We start from the raw sequence: 21181 nt of genomic DNA on the forward strand, positions 1-21181 counted from the left end.
GTAATTTTACAATGTGCTCCTAAAGTTAAGTTTTATTAAACTCCCTATCTGTTTCGACATCTAAGACATTTTATTGATTTTTTTTTTATGATTGCATGCGTTGTAGCTATTTAGGACTACTTATAAATTTTCAAAAAATTTAGAGTAGCTTATCATGCTGAAAATAAAATTTATATAGTAAGTAATTATTTAAATGTTATTTTCGACACAGTAAAATATTCTAAATTTTCTAAAAAATTTACAAATTCTCTTAAATACCTACAACGTATGCAATTGTGAAAATAAAAATTAGATTAAAAATTTCTTCTAAATGTCGAAACAGATAAAAAATCCACCAAAACGAACATATATATGAGAGAAATTTCCTAATATTTTTAATCTTTATTTCTTTCCTTCAAAATTTTATTTCATATTTAGCCATTCGTGTTACTAGAAACTTGAGTGTAAAGGGTACATGGTTTTGAATGGTGAGTGAAGTTGTTAATAATTCAATTCTACAAGCACTAGTTCTTATGTTTTTTTTTTCTTTTTTTGGTAGAATTTCTTCTTAGTTACTAAAAGAAAAAAAAAAAGTGATATTTAATTGAAACAAATATATATAGTGGTATAAGGCTATGAAAGAAAATGTTTTCACATCTTATTTGTAGTTTCTTTGCTTCAAGTCCAATTAAGTAATTGGGCCCAATGATGTATGTTCCCTTTGGAATTTGTAAGCCCACCATATTTGAAAATGAATACTAATTTTATCACTATTACAAAGTTTACTAAATGTGGAATCATTCACTGATTTAAATTGTTAAATAAAGGCTAAGATGTATATGTGATGTTGATAATTATCCATTTCATTTTTTAACATGCATAACTTTAATTGTCAAACTAACTAAATAGCTATGCTATTTACCATTTTTAGAGAAACATCCATTTATGCACAAATTCAATCTAATATAATCCTATGCTGTTATTTCATTATCTAAATTTGTTGGATGAGAGTTTTCAAAACTATTTTTCCCCAAAAAAAAAAATGTATTTCTATGATTTAATTTTGTAGTATTTTTCATCTTTCCCCCCCAAACTATTAGTCTTTAATGACCATGTAAAAAATATTTGACAAAAATAATGTTCAAATGACTATCTTTAACCATCTATTTTCACTAAATTGGTATTAGTGAAAATAGATTATTAAAATAGTATTATCCTAAGAATAAAATTAAAGAGATGTTTTGAGAAGAATAAAAAGAAAAAGACAAACTTTTAGCAAAAAGATCATGAGATTTGTTTTATTTACCAATCACAAATTAGTCCATAATAGCTAGAACTAATTAAACTACATAAGGGAAAAAAATGTGATACATATTTTAGCTGTCAAATTATGTACTTCTTACTTTTTTATGATGGGAGTGTGAATTAATTTGAGTAATGAAATTTAGTGTGTGGTGAGTAGTGAATACTAATGGGCCCATTTGAAGGTCTTAATTGAAAGGGGATTTTTTATTTATATACGTTATATTATTATAAGTATTAACAAATATAACGATAATAATTTAAATCATATTATAAGCGCTAATGCTATACCTATATAAAAATAAATGCATGCAATTTCCTTGGGCCTGGGCCACTATTCAATAGCGCATCTTTTTTTTTTTAATGCATGACCATTAACCTTTGTTAATTTTTGATTATTTTTTTCTTCTTTTCACTTTTTTTTTTTAATGGAATTCATTCAATTCAAATAATTATAAAGGAAATGGCTTATCAAACCAAAGAGTTCGACGAATACAAAGGAACAAAACTCCAATCCGCTTAGCACTCGCTTTAGAATAACAACTACACTATTAATTATTTTGATTAAAAAATAGTACTAATATGACCTACTCTTTAAATGAATTATTTTAACACGTGGGAAGCATATAATTTTACACCATCACAAAATAAGATGTTTGAAACTAAAAGTAGCTATTTAGTTTATTTAATAAATTTTTAAAAAATAACCAAACTTTATACTCAAACAAATTCATGAATATATATACCATACTAAAAGTATATATCTCTATATATATATTTTTTTTTTGAGAAACATATTAAAAGTATTTTTTTTTTGACAATATATTAAAAGTATTTTTGATTGTACTAATCTATAAAAATAAAATTAATTTTATACTTAAGAGTTACTAAATGTTATTAAAAAAAAAGAATAAGACACTAAGATGTATACTAATTGATTTTTATTTAATAAGTTCTATTTCGAAATCATATTATCTTATATACATCCTTGTTATCTACTAATTAATTACTTTAAAATTATAGTTTCATCTTACCTACCAATTAATTACTTTTAATTTTAAGACTATACTTTTCTTTATATTATGCTGTTGATCAAGATGTATTTATATTATTTCTTTATATATTAAAAGTGCCTATCTAACGGCATTTCTTGGTTTAACAGAATATACTTTAAAAATAAAAGAATATTCTGTTAAGTTTAACGATCTTAATAGGTTTGATCTCCCGTTAATAAATAAACCCAATAATTAAATCCAAAAAATCAAACAATCTTTTTTAAAATTAAAAGAAATCATCTTAGCCACATATCTCTCTAACAACAAAATGTGGCTGTGTAAAAAAAAATTTAAAAAACCGACTCTTCATTCGCACTCCCAATCCCAATCGAGCGATTGATTGGTGGATGCCCATGAAGCCTCTAAAAAAACAATGGCCTCTTCCAATCGAGCGATACTCTCTTCTTTTGAAGGAATCAAAATCGGACTGCAACAATAATGGCCTCTTCCAGAATCTGGTGGAAACTGGTGGAGGTTGGATGATGAAGATGTATCAAAATTAGGATTTTGGCTGAGGCCGATGACTGTGACTCGGCCACTTATACGAATGTGAGAGCTGGTTTCTAAAGACCAGGTTATATTTGCGGCTTTTTCTACCCTAATTGTGGCGGTGGTGAGTTTCAAGCACAGTTTTATTTTTGTGTATTTTTCTTCATTGCTTTCATTTTAATTTTTGTGTGTGAATATCTTTGGGTCAGCTTTCAGAGATTTCAATAACGCATTACTTGACGGCATCAATATTCACCGAACCGAGCAGCCAAATTCTGTGTTTGGTAGATTGTGATCCTTACGGTTTTGACATTCTCTGTACATATAAATTTTGCTCTATGGTTAGGCATCTTGACACTGAATTATCTCATATCATTCTCTACTTTAAATGCTTGTTTAATCTATAATCACTCTTCTTCTATTTAAGAAAATGGCGTACGATTCAAACAATTTAAGGGTCGGAGAGATAAAATCAATTGGAGTTTTTTCTTCAGATTCTAACAAGTACTGTATTCCAAACTATATTTTAATTTATGTTAAAAATTTGAACTATTTGTTGTTTTGATAATTATGGGGGTTAAGATGTGTCCACAAATAGGAGATGGTGCTACATCGTGTTGTGGGTGATTGGGGATTCAGAGACAAGATGGAGATTGTTGATTATATGTAAGAATCCATTAAGAATTTATAAATGTACATTTTTTTTTCTCTAAGGAGTCAATTGAGGGTGTTGATTTTTTTTTTTATTATTATTGTCCTTATATCTCTTTTATTTGTCGTTTACGTTTAGAGTTTTCATTGATTCATACAAAGAGAAATTATTTACCTTTTTCATATACTTTCATTGTAGAGACTCCTAAATTCAATTTCGCTTAGATTAATTGGATAATGTTTATTTTTATAGGATATTGATCAAATTAAGCCACCTTAACTATTAAGCAGCTTTCGTTCATATTGGCCTTTTCTGGTGTGTTGTCATTTTTGGAGTAACAATTTATGGTTCTTCTTTTACTTACCAAGTTCTTCCAATTAATATTTGTTTTTTAATTTAGAAACATCTTAAGCTCCAAAAGACTATTTGTATTAAGCAATGTAAAACAGAAAGTTTAATGGAATGTTAATTTATTGTCTTTCTTATAAAAATTTGTACCTTTATTCTCTTGACATAACATAATTTTATATACATAACTATATTTTACTAACTAAATACAATGACACAAAAATTATTTTAATAAAATAAATTATTCATTAAATAAAATACTTTTAGTTACACAAAGATTACTAACCAAATATTTTTAGTTATTGAAATCTAAAAAAAAATCAAAAAATCTAATTTTACGTGGCTCGGCACGTAACTTTTATCTAGTATATATATAAATATATATAACTTTTACGTTACTTTCAAATATATTTAAAATTAATAATACATTAAAATGTAATAAATTATTATATAGTTTCTTAGTCAAATTTATCATTTGTTCTATAATATTTAAAATACTATCTAGTTTCTTTATAAGTTATTTTTGAAATTATCAAAATTGTTCATTAAAATAAATTAATGTTAACAATAATTTAATTAATTTCAATCATTACATAACAAAATATTTACTTTTAGTAACTTATAAAAATAGTTGGTATTTAGTCATTTAAGTTTAAGTGTTAAATATGTATATATATATATAAAATATATAACTTATTATATAGTTTATTAGTAAAATTAGTATGTATAATAATTTTTATAGCAACTAATTTTATTATACTTAAGATACCCTTTGGTAACTTTTTAAATTTTTATATTAACATATCAAAATGCTTTATTATATAAATTTGTTATTAATATATCATATCGTAACTTTTAAATATAATATAATAAAAGATTTTATAATAATTTATAATCTTATATATAATTTGCAATTGAAATTGGTATACATAATTAATTCTTATTAATGTTATGACAGGTTACTATAAGTGTCTTATTCTTTCATATTTAAATGTAGCATGATAGTATCTAAATAAGTTTATTTTATTATGTGATTTCGATAATTATTTTTTAAAAATATATATAAGGAAACTAAATCGTGTCTTAAGTACCACATAATTAGTTACTTACAAAAATATTATTTTAGTTAATATTATGTTGTCTTATTGTTTAAAATATTTTAAGTTACATTTACTTATAGTAATAACATTTTTATTACCTCCAAAATTTAGTTGCGAATTTAATGATAAGGTACAACAAAATATAAGTACTTACTGTATAACTTATTAATAAAATTAATAGATGTAATATAATGTTTAAGATACTATTTGATTATTCATAATTTTTTATATTCATATTAAATAAATTTATTTTAAGTATATCATTTAGTAACTTTTTTTTTTATGTAAATCATTTGGTAACTTTATTATAAAATAACAAAAAAATTAATTAGTCTATGATACTAGTTTGTATTTTTTTTTTCTTTTAATTATGAATTTAGGTTACGTTTTGTTAACAAAATATTTGTTTTTATAAAAAAACCTAAATGACTTTGACAACAGTAGTAACTTATTTTACAATATCTTTTTTATTAACTCATAAAATTGATTTGTATATTAAATTTTATTTGAGTTCATAAAAAATAATTAAAAAGTTACATTTTTTTTTTATAAAACCTATTTAAATGGTTCGATAAAATTGATTTATTTAGAATTACTAATGAATTTTTTAAATATACATAATAAAATACTTTTTAGTAATCACTTAATATCAAATGATTTGTTGGTTTTAAAATTTGGTTAATTGAATAAAAAGAAAAGAAAAACTATTTTTTTTTATTTGCATATCACAATATTTAATTAAAAAAAATAAATTACAAGGATATAATTTTTAGCTCTTGCTCGTGAAGTTTAAAAAATTTATATCGAATTTCAAAAAAAAAAAAAAAACTGAATGTCATTATAAAAAAAAAAACCTAAAAGAGTGAAGTAATACATTGACAAAAAGACAAAAATAAGTAAAATAATTAGTGAAGTGGAGAGTGAAGTTAATGTCAGGAAAATTTGTTTTCGGTATACGCGCATAAGCAATTTATTAAAAAAATTCGGTACTTTATACAACATTAAAACATTGAAGTCTATTTTTATAAATTTTTTAGAAAATACGTATTTGTAGGTAATTTTCTCTAATTGAAATACCCATTTGGGCCCCTTTGTAGGTCTGAAATGAATACTTATTTGGGCCTACTAGAAGGGGCGAAATGATCATTTCCTTTTATTGTGGGCCCATTCTAGAAAACCCATGTAACATTTCTAGTGATGGGCAATGTGGCCTTTTGATTCGTTGTCATAAAAATAATAATTAATGCAATTTTGTTAATTCAACGACAGAATTATTCTTTACAACTCAGCTATTGAAAATTTTAATATTGCAAATAAAACAATGATAATAGATATTACACATGGCCATTCGACAGATTCAGTCATATCAAATATTTGTTTCATATTCGGATAATAATAATTATGAATTCAAGTATATAATCATTTGGCTCTAGTAAAAGGTTTAACATTAATTAATTTCTGACTAAATATATATTGTAAAATAACAAAAGAATATATATATATATATAAATACATATTATGATTTGAAAACGTTATGCAAAACAACCAATGGGATGGGACGAATTCATCTATCAATTTATTTTTTATTTTTTTATTTTTATGAATCAGATCATTGGTTTGAGGAGAGGATTGTTGTGGTATTAACCCAAGTCTCATATTAGAATAAGAATAAGCAAGAGTTATCGTAGATATAAGTGTTTCATTTACTCCATTAGTATAAGGCCTGGAGAAGGTACCTAAAAATAAAATCGTGAAGACTTAGGCTCAAAGCGGACAATATTATACTAATGTGGAAGTTAAGGTAAAGTAGCGGCCTGATAAGATGGAAGAACGGGGCCTAACATTCCATACTAAGCCCAAAGCGAACAATCAGTTTTTGTATGTATTTCACATACCGTGCAACTTGATTCTTGGCATATTTTAAACTTCAATAGTCCCTGTTTAGTTTTCACTTTATTTAGAATTGCAAGTAAAAGTATAAAACGATGCTTTGGAACTGATAAATGATTCCAAACCTTCTACCAATATTAAGAGCCAAATAGCCTTGGTTGATTTTGTACATGCAAGAGCAAAATTGTTGCATATCTACTACTTGCTTGATCTTATTTTTTGTGCTCACCAATCTTCTCCAACACCAGCTTGGGCAACAAATTATACCTCCACTAATCTTTTCCTTTGAGATATATATTATTATACTTATATTTTGAGCAATAATATAATATTGATACATGTAATAAAATTAGACTATGAACCAGCCTGAATTAAAAAAAAAAATAATAAATACGTTCAGACAACTTGCCTTAAGAAGTACAGTTGGTAGAATTATTCAAACTCATCATTTTAAAGACAATAATGAGATGTGAATAATTGATGAGACTAGCGAAATGAACGAAGAACAGAGAAAGTCCATCTCGAGATACATAGAATACACGAATGTTTGGAAAGGGTAGATAAAATAAATTATTCAAAAAACTCACAGCTCATTGACCCATGTACTCATGAGTATGTTGAAAGACTAAAGCCAACATCCCCAACATGGTTCACCTCACAATTTTCATACTGTGATAAGCGTCTCGTGTATGCCTCACTCAGCACTAATGGAAGAACGTGAGAAGTACTTCCTGACTTATACTTAGATGCTGATTTTTATGATAAAGCATCTAAAGGAAAATAGTTGCATTGCAAGAAGAATGACGCATAGTCGGCATAACTACTTATAGAAAAGTTAAAGGAGTGATTATGAGAAATTGTTTGTCACTATCCCATGTGATGTAAATGTGAAATAGGGATTGTGCACGTTTCATGAACGATTATAAGTATAAGATTCTAAGGGAATAATTGTCACTTTAAACTCTTATAAATGAAGACAAAACCTAGAGAACAAAGGACGACTATAATTGGAGAAAGAAAGAGAACGATACTAATCTTTCATTTTGTACACAATTTATTCATTGTCATCTCAAAAAAATTAATTAATCTCAGAATAAGATGAACTCGTAAATTATGAATAGTTAGCTTGAAAAATATGTCAAAAACTCTCTTGTCATTTATTACTACTATTATTATCATTGTTCATTTAATTTCTGAGTATATTAATTATAAAAAAAGACTTATTTATTAGTTAATAAAAATTTGTGTTAACAGTTTGGTACTTTCATTGAGAGATTTGTAAAAAAAACTCAGAAAACATATATAAACTTTTTATTCATTGGAAACGATACTCCTCAAAACAAATTGAATCAGGCGCTAGAGAAAACAACTAAGTGTTTAGGAAAAGCTCTTCATTTTGCTCATTTTTATTTCTTATTTTGTTTATTCTCTTGTTGAATTTTTAGTCTAGTTCAATTCATGTTTTGGTTGTTTTATTTAAATTGAGTTAGTATTGATTTTTACATAATTAATTCCTAATCAATTCATGTAGAGACGATATTTACTTATCACTTTATTACTTATTTGACGACTATGTACAATTGCACGTTAATTTTTACAGCACTCTCTCACCTCAAACACATTTGAAATTGGGTAACATAAATAATGAGATTCGTTATTAGGGCAATCAAGCCTAAAACTACATTTAGGGTTGGATTACAAGAGAGAAGGGATATCTAATTAAGTCATAACAGAATATAATTAATTAATTTTATTATTTCAGTATAAGCTTTTGGTGTCTACTCAAATGAAACTGGAATAAACTCAACTTTAATAACTTTTATTATTTGACAAGAAATGAAGTTAAAATCTCCACAATGCTAATGATGATTTGTGTGTAATAAAATATTAGTGTTTGATTAGTAATTATAAGCTCCATCTTTCCTGGAAAATTCTAGGATTCACATGTTATTTAATTAATATATATATATAAATATGTATTTACATGTTCATGGTAAATTTCTTCAAAAGTTAGATATAGATTTTGATGCTTTCCTGGAAATTTCTCTTGTAGAATCAAGGTTGACACATAGGTAATATTGATCATTGAATTAAAAACATTTTTTTGTTAATTATATCATGTAAATTGTGTAATTTTTCTTTATCATGTGATTGTACACATGCAATCATTTCATTTGTTTTATTTACGTTGGAAGTAAAAAATAAAAATCAATCTAATATATAATTGAATTGAATATTAATTAACTTTAAATTATATCCTTTGTTAATTTTTATTTATAGAGCAAATTATTTAGACCATTTTTAATAGAAGGTATAAAAATTGTGTTATATTTAACATAAAAAGTAATTTTATAATATATTTGCATTAATATTAATATACAATTGTAAAATTTAATTATAATTATATCATTAATTTTATTATTATTTCATTATATGTAAAATAATAAAAATAAATATAAAAATATTTATAATTTAATGTGATAGCTAAATTTAATAATAAAATATTATATATGATATAATAATAAATATAAAAATAGTATTTACTAATGAAAATTTTGTATCATATGATATTGTAATTTAAATTTAAATTAACTTTTAGTATGTGACAAATTTACACCAATTTTTTAATACATCATTAAATCAATTTTTTTACAAGTAATAGAAAATTACATAGAGAACTACTTTTATGCATGGGCGTGAAATTTTCATTAATTAAAATTTGATCTTTCCTTTTGTTTTAATAATAATCACTGGAAAATAAAATATGTATTGAATATTGAAAAAACAATTGTGGATAATTATTATAATTAATTATAAATATAATAAAATATAATTAGATTATGATTAAACATTCTTGATTTGCTTATGATTTGCAATTAATTTTTAAATTTTAATAAAAAATAAATAAAAGAGTAATTTGCAGTATAAATATTTAAGTTTAACTCCCAGTTGCAAATAAATACTTAAGTTTAATTTTTTGCGGTAATAATAGCTAAGTTATATTTTTTGAACTCTGTAAGTACTAAACCGTTAAATATTAAGTCTTTATTCACGTGTCATTTTTTTATTGGTATATTTAAATTATTTTTTTAAAAAAAATAAAACTTTACTGATTTGGACCAATTAGGAAATGGTCACGTGGCAATTTACTTAACACTTAACAATTAGGTACGTACAAAAGTTTTAGAATTATAACTTAAATATTATTACTGCTAAAAATTAAACTTAAGTATATTATTTATAACTGGGAATTAAACTTAAGTATTTATGCCGCAAATTACTTTAAATAAAATAGAGAATATATATATATATAACTAAGTAATAATAAAAAATTAAAATTAAGGTTTAAAATTAATAACATATAAAAAAATTTAGTAGCATATAGAATTGACACCTTTTTTACAATAGTCAACGTCTTACCTAGAAAGAGAATTTGAATGGGATCCACTCCACATTGTCCAATCATTATCGATCGTTGATGAAACTTCCATCATCACATAATTAATTAAACATTTTCATTAATTAATTGCCTTTCTTTTATATTCTACTTAATTTCTTGTCGTAATTAATTAAGTGTACCAGAGTGATCACTCCAATAATTCGTAGCTAATTCATTGTTTTAAGATTATAATAAGTTATATAAATATAATGGTGAGTGTATTTATATATTGTTCGAATGTAATATATAATATAAGTAATTTTACAATAATATTGTTGCAATATTTATATAGATATAAATCACTTAAAAATGTTAATATATGTACTAGATATTAGAAAATGGGATAATAAGTTTGCATATTTATAAGAAATTATAAATTTCAATTTTTTTTTATGTGATGTTATATATTAACTTATAGTAGGCATATGATTTATTTTTGAGAAACTGAAATAATTTATGGTAAAAAAATAAATTTTAACATAGTTAATTGTACACGTATAAATTATAAATTAAATTAAATAGATACGCACGTAATTTATAATTAATTAATCGTATTTTAATATATTATAAATTATTTAAAAATTTTGAAAATTAACAAACAAGTATATTGTCATACAAAAATAATTAACTTATAACTTAGATATTATTACCGCCAAAAATTAAATTTAGGTATTTATTTGTAACTAAGAGTTAAACTTAACTAAGTATTTATGCCGCAAATTACTCAAACAAAAATAATAAAGTAAGCTCCTTTAAAATATATATTTATTATTTAAAATAGAGATATTTTATTTTTAAACTTAGTTTTGTTTTTATATATATATATTTTTATGCAAATTCATGTAGTAACGAACGGACTAACTTAAATCGCAACTAAAATTTACGTAACAATTCATGTAAAAATTACCAGAACAACTTAAACTGTAAATTTTAAAAAAATAAAAATATATATTTGATAATTCTTTTTTAATATATTTTATTTTATTTTAATGTCCTACTAAATATATAACAAATTTTGCTACAATCACTACAACAATAATGGTTTATACCAACGCCACTATTACCAACGCCAAAAAGTCCTCATTAAAAATGGTACTATCAATAACGACACTTACCTGTCGTTGGGACAACTATTATTATTTTTTTTTTTTAAAAAAAATTATCATCAATAACGACAATGTCGTTATTGAAAATACTTCAATAACGACATTGTCGTTGGGAAAAGTTTTGTATAATTTGAAAAATGGCCGTTGTAAAAGGGCGGTAATTCTCCCTCTTATTTCAGCTCCCAACGACATTGTCGTTGGTGACAGACTGACACGTTGCAGTGATCAGTCTGTCACCAACGACAATGTCGTTGGTCTATGTCGTTGGGAACTTCTTTGTATATAAAAAAAAATTGCAGCGAGCCTTCCTCATTTCTCAGCCAAAACTAAAAACCCTAACCCATTTTTCCTCTCTATTCAGCCACCTTCAACCCATTCAACCCTAACCCTAACCCATTCAACCCTCCTCTTGAAGCTACGTCCGGCCACCACCATCGTCCACCTGAAGTCGCGCGTCAGCTCAGCCCAGCACCGGGTCTCTCCTCCGCCTGAACCTCCGTCAGCCCACCGCCACCGGCGGCGATTTTTGAGGTATACCCTCATTTGTAATATGTATATATATTGTTTTATATTTATATATGTATTTATAAATATGTAGATAAATTTTGTTGTTTAGATGTTTGTAATATTTATTTTAAATATATGTTTAAATATATATGTATTTGAGTTATATGTATGTGTTTTTAATAATGTATGTATTGTTTTAAGTGATTGTAATTTTTTTTTCTTTTTAATATAGATGTGTATAATCTGAAAATAGTATGTGTGTTTGTATTTGTTTTTTTGTTATTTTTTGTATTGTAATAAATTTTTGATTTACTTTGAAACTTTGTAATATTTAAAAATGTGTAATGTATTTTAAAGTTGTAAAGATTGTATAAATCAGGTTTAAAATTTTTTGGGTATAGTGTAAAATATAAATGTTATGCTGTCCAATTTTTTTAAAAATTTCATATAGTAAAAAAAATTAGGTTAATTTAATAAATTAGTAATTTTTTTTATAAAAAATATTAAAGTGGTATTTAAAAAGAAAAATTATAAGGTAATAATTATTTATAAAAATTAATAAAATTAATGTTAAAATTAAGTAATTTAAGTAAATGAAATTTGTATTTTGTTTAAAAAAATAATAATAAATAATTAAATATTTAATAAATAACTTTTATTTATTTTTTGAATCAATAAATAACTTTTATTAGTTGAGAACAGATAATTAATAATTAAATAAGTAATGAATTTAACATTAAATAAATTCTTACAATAAAAAATATTAAGAAATAATTATATTAATAAAAAATATAATATTTTATTAAATAAAAATAATTTAAATAAAAGGATTTCGTTAAAATTTTGAGATAATAAAAATTTTGTTATTTTAATAATTTATAATAAGTTAATAGTTAACAAGTTATTTTTTAAATGGACAATTATTTAAATTAATATTTATTTAACAAAATTAGTGAAATAAATCCTAAAATTAAGTAATTGAATTTAAAAGATTTTTTGTATATTTATAAAAAAATAATAATAAATAATTAAATAATTATAAATAACTTTAATTAGTTGAATATAAATAATTAATAATTGAATAAGTGATAAATTTTATAATTAATAAATTCTTGTAATAAAAAAAATTAACAAATAATTTGATAAATACTATAATATTTAATGTAAGTATAGTTTAAAATAAAAGTTAAAAAAGGTTTCATAAAATGACATAAATGAAATTTGTATTTTGTTTAAAAAATAATAATAAATAATTAAATATTTAATAGATAACTTTTTTTTTTTGAATCAATAAATAATTAATCTCAGATGATGACCACCTCGCAAATGCCGCCAATGTCGTCATTGATAATAATATCAATAACGACAATGTCGTTGTTGATGCACTCAGATGTAAAAAATAAATAAATAAATAAATATTATTCCCAACGACTTTGTCGTTGTTGATAATTTTTATTCCCAACGACTTAAAAAGTCGTTGTTGATAATGGTTTTTCCCAACGAAGTATTCCCAACGACTTCTTACCAACGGAATGTCCTCATTGATGCGCAATACTGACGAAAACAGGGGTTTTTACCAATAAAATTTGTCCTCAGTAATGCTCATTTTTCTTGTAGTGAATGTAGGCTGCAGCACCTAAGAAATACAAATATTTTTTTTTTCTTTCTAAATAAGTATATATACTTATTATGTGAAGAGTGAAGTAGTCACAATTTTTTACCAAGAAGCACCATGTATTTCAGATGTCAGACTAACTATATTATTACGTCATTCATATTGGTATTATTGTTTTATTTTTTTAATCTATTTATTTATTTATATATATATAGTACAATCCATGTATATGATATATATATAATTAATTAATTAATTTACTAATTAATATTAATACATATTATATATATTCGATCATGAATTGATCTCCGACAAATTTGACCCAATTTTTGTTTGCCATGATCGAACTTCTTCTTTTTACCCTGCTAAGACACCTGGGATTTCAATTATAATTAATTTTGGATTAATTATAGTATATAAATATATATGTGTATATATAGTCATGAGATATTTATACATAATGGGAGACAGACGAAACACACATTAATATTAATAATAATTGACTTGATATATATGTCTATATATATCATAGATTTTGGCGTGTTTATTATTACTAATGTGTAAATAATATGTTTATTAATTCACAAATGTTTATTACTAATAATGCGTAAAATAAAATTAATCACTAAAAAAAATAATTTTTTTTAGTGATAATTTTTTAGTTAAAATATAATTTTTTTTAAATATACATTAGTTACAAAAATTACAATTTGTTGTGACTAAACATATTTTTAGTCACAATACTTGTTGTGACTAAAATTAAATTAGTGACAACTTGTAACTAAATACTATGTTTTAGTCACAAGTAATATTTTGTTGTGACTAAAAATCACATTTAGTCACAAAAAAATTATGTTGTGACTAAACAATTGTCACTAAAAGTAGCAGTTTTTTGTAGTGAATAATATTGTTTTGAAATGTGTCGCAAAATAATTATATTAATAGAATAAGTTGAGGAATATAATAGTAGTTCTTCTTTATATATATTTTTAAAATTTATTAATATTGATGAAATTATAAATTATACCGATAAATTTAGTTCCTAAATATTTTTACTTTATGTAAAATTAAATATATAAAAAGAAATGTGACATATATATTTAAGTTTAATTTTTAGTTGTAAATAAATATTTAAGTTTAAATTTTGACAATAATAATAACTGTTAAGTTAAGGCCACATGACAGTCTTTGATTGGTCGATCTAGGTTATGAAATATTTATTTTTTATTTAAAAATTAATTTAATTATATCAATAAGATAATAATTTGATACAACGTTCAACTATAAAAATTTTAGAAATGTAACTTAAATATTATTATTATTAAAGATTAAACTTAAGCATTTATCTGTAACGGAGAATTGAACTTAAACATTAAAAAAACAATAAAAAAAAGAAAAATTAAAACACGTAAAACTGCAATGTCATCAATGGAGAAAACTAAAATAATAATAAAATAAAATCACTAAAGAGAAAGTAAGAAATTATTATAAGCCAAAAATTAAAAAAAATCATAATATAATAAGATAAGCTTTCCCCCCATAATTAGCGCATATGACCCCATCAATTTATTACAAGATCCCATCGAGACCATGCAACTAAAAATGATCAAATCCAATCCTTAATATATATATATATGTATATATATATATATATCTCATATGATTTCTATATATTGAATTATAGACATATGTATATCATGAAGGTCTAGCTAGCTATAGACTTTTCAAATAATGTTGTTATCTTATATATTATATATGAAAAGAAAAAAACATATAGGGTTAATTGATCTTTATTATAGTTATTTATAGGATTATTAATTGGACATGAACTATATATTTATAATTAAATTATATTATCATATCAGTTGGTTTTTTGTCTCCGAGTTTGATTTAACGTGAAAGTTACACGTGAATATTTTTGACATGGGGAAAAATTAATTAACGTAAAGGTAAAATTAATTAGCTAGACTCCCTTTTTTGATCCCATTAGGGAAAAAGAAAGGAAAATAAACAATGAACTTTCCACACTGAAATCCATGTTTAGATGACGATTTATATGCGTAATTAATTAATTAAACTAAAGTAATTAATTAATTAGCTAATACCATTTAAGACTTTTATATTGCAAAATACTATTAGACTCTCTAATTTATAAAATGATGACTTTGTATTATAAAATAGTACTCTAAATTTAATTTTTAATAACTTTTTTTTTAATATAAATTGACTTTCTAACAAAAACGGATAATATTTTATCTAATTTTATCATAACAATTCAAGATCATGTTATATTATTAATTTTTATTTTGATAAAAATATTCTATTTAAATTTGTATCATTTTAGACAAAATAAATTCTAATTTATCATTAAACAAAACAGATAGTTCAATTAATAATTTTTACAAAAAAAAAAAACACAAACACCAAGTTAATATTTACCCTTATAAATTAATACTAATGTAAATAATTATTACATAATTAATGTTCATTGAATATTAATCTTTAATTTCCCTTCAAAAAAAAAAAAAGAATATTAATCTTTAATTATTACTTTTACCAATTTGAGAGAATAGATTCTTTCCCACAACGCAGTTTCGCATGTCCATAAATGCACAAGCAAGTACGATATTATTAAGTCCCCCCACTATATATATATAGAGAATATATATAATTAAGTATATATATACGTACAAACACGTACATATTATATATGTATATGTGTATAGTAATAATGTGAAAATATAATAACTATAAGTAGTAGTGGTATCGAATAATAAACACTTAATTACCTTCATGATTAGTTACGTATAGTACTGATATTTTTTTCTATGTAACATGATTAAATGCATTGTATATATATATTTAGTAAGTTCATCATCATTAGATCTACCAATCTAGTATATATCTAGAAAATATTTTTACATATATATGTGAAAAAAACAAAATGAAAGAGAGAAAAATTATAAACTTTATTCTTGCCCGGATTTTAACAAACAAATAAATTTCAAAATTAAATATCTTTTATATCTCAAATATATTTATTGCAAACTTCTCTCTCTTATTATCAACTTGAAGAAAAAGAAAAAGCAGTTTGCACCCCAGACAAGATAGCCAAGACAGAAAAAAAAAAAAAAAAAGTGACAAAGAGATATTATATTATATGATAATGATGATCATGAAGATGAAGATGACAATAAATACTATTATTAAAAAAAATATTTTTAATGATATTTTTTTTATGAGTAACTGTGACTTTAAATTACAACAAAAAATTATTTAGAATTAAAATGTAATTTTTTAGTCTATATTTACATATATAATATTATAGGGTTCATGGTTTTTCTCTCGTGCTCTATATATATATACACCAATAATTTAGTAAATTGTCTTATCAACAAAAAAGAAAAGAAAAAAGATAAATATTGTAAAAGGTGATCGCCTTTTAATTGTTATCTATTATTAATTAATGGTTTATGTAAGTTAGGTGGGAGAGATCGAGCTAGGGTTTGATTATTTCACTCTCTTTAGTTGACACCAATATTATAACAATATATTTATTTTTATATATATATTTTCAATTCAATATATTTTTCATATTTAGAAATATTATATATAATTAATTAATTTTAGGTGTAGTGTGTGGTATCAAATGGGATGAAGAAGTCAACGTCCTGTTATAATTAACTTTTGTGAGACCTTTCAATATAGTTAACAAAAAAGGCCAAGACCATAACATAAAGCTACATAATTACAGATGGAAAGACCACATCAATAAACCACTTCATTATTTACCTCTTACTTAATTACACTAATTTTAAATAAATATTTAATATTCAAAAGGAAAGATATTATCTATCTACACAACAATATTATTAATATAAATCAAAATAATATTTCTCTCTTAATTTATTTATTTATGTAACACCAAAACAAAAGGATCTTATTAGTTATAGAATTATATATATATATATATATATATAATATTTCTACGTAACTTATACATGCGTACGTAACCCTATATAGTACAACTTCAATTCATCAAAATATTATGTAAATATTTGTAATTAATGCTTGGATTATACCGACAAGTGGCATAATGGATCTGAGGAAGAAGAAGGTGAAGATGATGATCTTCCGAAACTACTCCAAATAAGATCGTTCTCATTGTAGTTTTGGTTGTTATTATTATTAACAATAATATTCGATGACGACGTCGTTCTAGAACGTAAGTACGGATACGAAGACAGTTGTACGACGTCGTTTTCATCTTGTTCAGTGCAAAACGACATGACGTTTTGAATGTCACCGAAACAATTACTCAATTGCGCCTTTGAAGCTGTTGTTGTCTCTTCTTCACGATTATGATGATGACCATTTAGCTGAGATGCCACAAGCCTGTCAAGGGCAATCCAGTCATTTACTCTGTTGTTGGATCCGGGTTTCGGGTGGTTTGAAGTGGAGGCGGGTTCGGTTTCCATAAGCATGTCGTATGACTCATCATCATAGTTAGTAGTAGTAGTAGTAGTACTATTGTTGTTGTTATTATTGTAAGCTTTGTATGGTGAAACGTTGTCGTTTAATAAAGGCATTGAAGGAAGAGTAGTAGTATTAGTAGTATTGTTGTTATTATTATTGGTTGGTGTTATTATCTCTTGAAGCCTTGGGAGATGCATGAAGTTTTGATGATGGTGGCCGAAAACTGCTTCACCGCCGCCACCTCCCATGGCGGTGTTTTTGCTCATGTGATGATACCGCTCGGTGGTGGAGATGTTGTTGGTTAAGGAATCATTTTCTAGCTTACATGTTCTTCCCATGTAATGAAGTATTTGATCCAAAACGCCGTCGTTTTTAGGGTATGACATCTGGTGGTGGTGGTGGTGCTGGTGTTGCTGATGTATCGAGTGATGAATGTTATTATTATTATTATTATTATTATTCATAATAATATTCGAATCACCTGACATGGATGATGATGTAGTGCCTTTTGGACTGTCTAGTGATTTTTGGTAATTTTTTTTCTTGAATACTCTGCATACCACCCAACCATCCTCTGAAACAGAATCACCAGCTAACTGACTGTTTGAAATCTATTTTTTCGAAATAAAAAAGAAAAAAAAAATTAGATTTACATAATAAATTAAATTAAAGTTAGGAGAATCAATCAATAATTTGAGATGATGATCATAATTGAAGAACATGTTAGATGGGCTTAGCTAGGGCATATGAATGTACTTACAACAGTTGAGTCATGAGTAGTAGTACTACTCTCATCTAATCTATATTCATGCATGATCCAATCTGATTTTTGACCATGTGGAGCTCTTCCTTTGTAGAACACAAGTGTTTTCCTCAGTCCAATTCTCTTAAAACCACTATAAATGATCTTATCCCGGCCCGTGGCCTTCCAGAACCCGGCCGCAGTTGCTCGGTTGGTTCGGGTTCCAGTTGGGTATTTCTTGTCTTTATGACTAAAGAAATACCAATCATTTTGTGGTGTAGATCCAATCTTACACTTCTCTAAAAAAGTTATCATCACAAAAAAATAATTCAGAAAAAATATTTCAAAACAAACAATTTCAACGAAATCTTTCAATTTCTTTTAACCTAAGTACGTACCTTGGATATCCCAGGGTTCGAGTTTGTTGAGATCAACTTCGCGAATTACATCAAGATCAATTTTTTCAAAAGCAACTTTTTTTCTCAAATAATAGTGAAGAAGCTCTTCCTCAGTGGGATGAAATCTGAAGCCAGGAGGCACTTGAGACTGGCCATTAATAGATAGATTCATATCTTCAGACATAAAAGAAATTAGAATTAATATACTTTGATGATGATGATGATGATCACCACCACCAATTGTGAATATTAAAGTTAGTTTTCTATATAAGAAATGAACATAATAATCAAGTAGAGAGAGAGAGAGAGAGAGAATGAAGAAGGAGAAAATAATAAAAAGATAGATGTGCATAAAGGGGTAAGGAAGGTCATGATAATTTATAATGGGATTGAAGCTAGGGTCCAAAAAATTGCATGAAAAGCTTAAGGTATCATGGCCATTAGTGTACTTAGAGGTGGGGTCCACTAGTTGAGCCAACCACCTAAAACTATATATATAGCTAGCTAGGAGGGACAAAGGACCCCACCAAAAAAAAAAAAAAAAAAAGGAAAAAGAAAAAACTAGAGAGTATGTAGGGTTTTCCATAGTAGGGTCCATTGTGTGTAAGTATATGTAGTAAAAGAGTTAAGCCCTATTATATATGAGTAAAGCTAAAAGGTAAAGTGTGAGCCTTGGAAAATGTTTGTACCTTACTAACCTCTCCTATTAAGGAGCTCGTTCTTCTTAAATTGAGGAGTTATAAAGTTCAATTAGGACACTTCCTCTCTCCGATGGGTGATCGGAGAATAACATTCGATACAATTTCTTAATGGTCTCTTAGTTCGGTTTAGTGCTTTCCGTCGGTCTCTTAGACTGCTAAAATAGTTGTGTATAGGCATCTGAAAGTGTTATTCTGTTAAGGTCACTTTTAATTGTATTGCTTATAGTATTTATTTTAGATTGAACTAGTTAAATACTAAGAATTTGAATAGAAAAGATAAAGAGTATTGTAAGTAACTTTATCTTGTAAAAATGTTGTTTGTGATCAACAAATTTTTTCTGATTTACCAAAAAAAAAAAAAAAGAATAAACATATTTTAATTTAAAAATTATCACAAAATACTTTTAGGTTTCATTTAAATTCAAGGTAATGAAAATGAACGTAATCTGCATTGAATGTTCGTTATATATGGTGATATAAGAATTTTTTTATATATTTTAAATTTTATTTTATTATATATTCTTATTAATTTTTGTATTTTCATTCCTTCCCACCAAATTAACGTAGTTTCATAAAACATAATAATATGGGAATTGTGAATAGGAAAAAGGTTTGATGGATGGAGTGGGAGAGAGAGGGGATGGACACATCTTAACTATGACTTTGGAGCTTAATATCTATTTGAAAAGAACATGTGAAACCACCACTATCCCACAAAACAAGCACACCTCTCACTATAGACACTATATATATATACCTCTAATCTATTTAATTAATTCTCTGTGGAACGTCACTACTTTTACTTGTGCAACCACCTCAACGACAACAACAACAACAACAACAACAACAAAAACATTAACATATGTATATATTGTATGGGGTCGGAGATACTGAGCTATCATTCATGGTCCCATCGACGAAGAAAGATATCATGATAAATATATATATATATATATATTCCTAAATAGCATGATATGTACCTTCATTTTCTAATTCAACTTCTTGTCTATAAATAACTATGAAACTCATCTATACATCTCATTTTTCTAATTGCAATTCAACTAGATAGCTAACCAATTGTATTGGGTCCAAAAATAATTTTTGGGCCCAAATTATCGAGGTCGGTCTTAAAGTATATATAAGGCTTAAAGAAAATTTTTTTTGCAATATTTCTTTTGTGTAGTGGTGAATTTTTTTAAAACTTACGAGTTTTAAGATTCAATCCTTTATATGTTTACACATTAAATATTTCTGAAAAAAAGTTTAAAAGTTGAAAGTTGGAAATTGATGTGATGACTTCTTAACCTAAAATAACAATCTCTACTACTAAACTAAAAACTATTTCGTTATATTTTTTTTATTTAATATTTTATCGATCTACA

The 21181-nt window shown here is 25.0% G+C and overlaps 1 protein-coding gene across 1 annotated transcript; it reads right to left on the reverse strand.

Annotated features, from left to right (window-relative positions):
* Positions 1 to 17360: 17360 nt before the first annotated feature.
* LOC115717256 (NAC domain-containing protein 12) lies at positions 17361 to 19454 on the reverse strand. Its single transcript, XM_030646226.2, has 3 exons — positions 19099 to 19454; positions 18719 to 18999; positions 17361 to 18569 (listed from the first exon to the last, which is right to left on the reverse strand). The coding sequence occupies exons 1-3, from the start codon at positions 19448 to 19450 to the stop codon at positions 17559 to 17561; spliced, it is 1644 nt and encodes a 547-aa protein (XP_030502086.2). The 5' UTR covers positions 19451 to 19454; the 3' UTR covers positions 17361 to 17558.
* Between the last annotated feature and the right edge of the window lie 1727 nt (positions 19455 to 21181).

This window comes from Cannabis sativa, chromosome 5, assembly GCF_029168945.1.
Source record: "Cannabis sativa cultivar Pink pepper isolate KNU-18-1 chromosome 5, ASM2916894v1, whole genome shotgun sequence".
In the NCBI taxonomy this organism is placed as follows: domain Eukaryota; kingdom Viridiplantae; phylum Streptophyta; class Magnoliopsida; order Rosales; family Cannabaceae; genus Cannabis; species Cannabis sativa.

Excerpts from the sequence above, each read along its gene's own strand:
- LOC115717256 (XM_030646226.2), bottom strand. The coding sequence starts at position 19,450 with ATGCACATCTATCTTTTTATTATTTTCTCCTTCTTCATTCTCTCTCTC. Across the intron at positions 19,000-19,098 it reads CGAACCCTGGGATATCCAAG|AGAAGTGTAAGATTGGATCT; the intron begins GTACGTACTTAG and ends TAACTTTTTTAG. Across the intron at positions 18,570-18,718 it reads CTACTCATGACTCAACTGTT|ATTTCAAACAGTCAGTTAGC; the intron begins GTAAGTACATTC and ends TCGAAAAAATAG.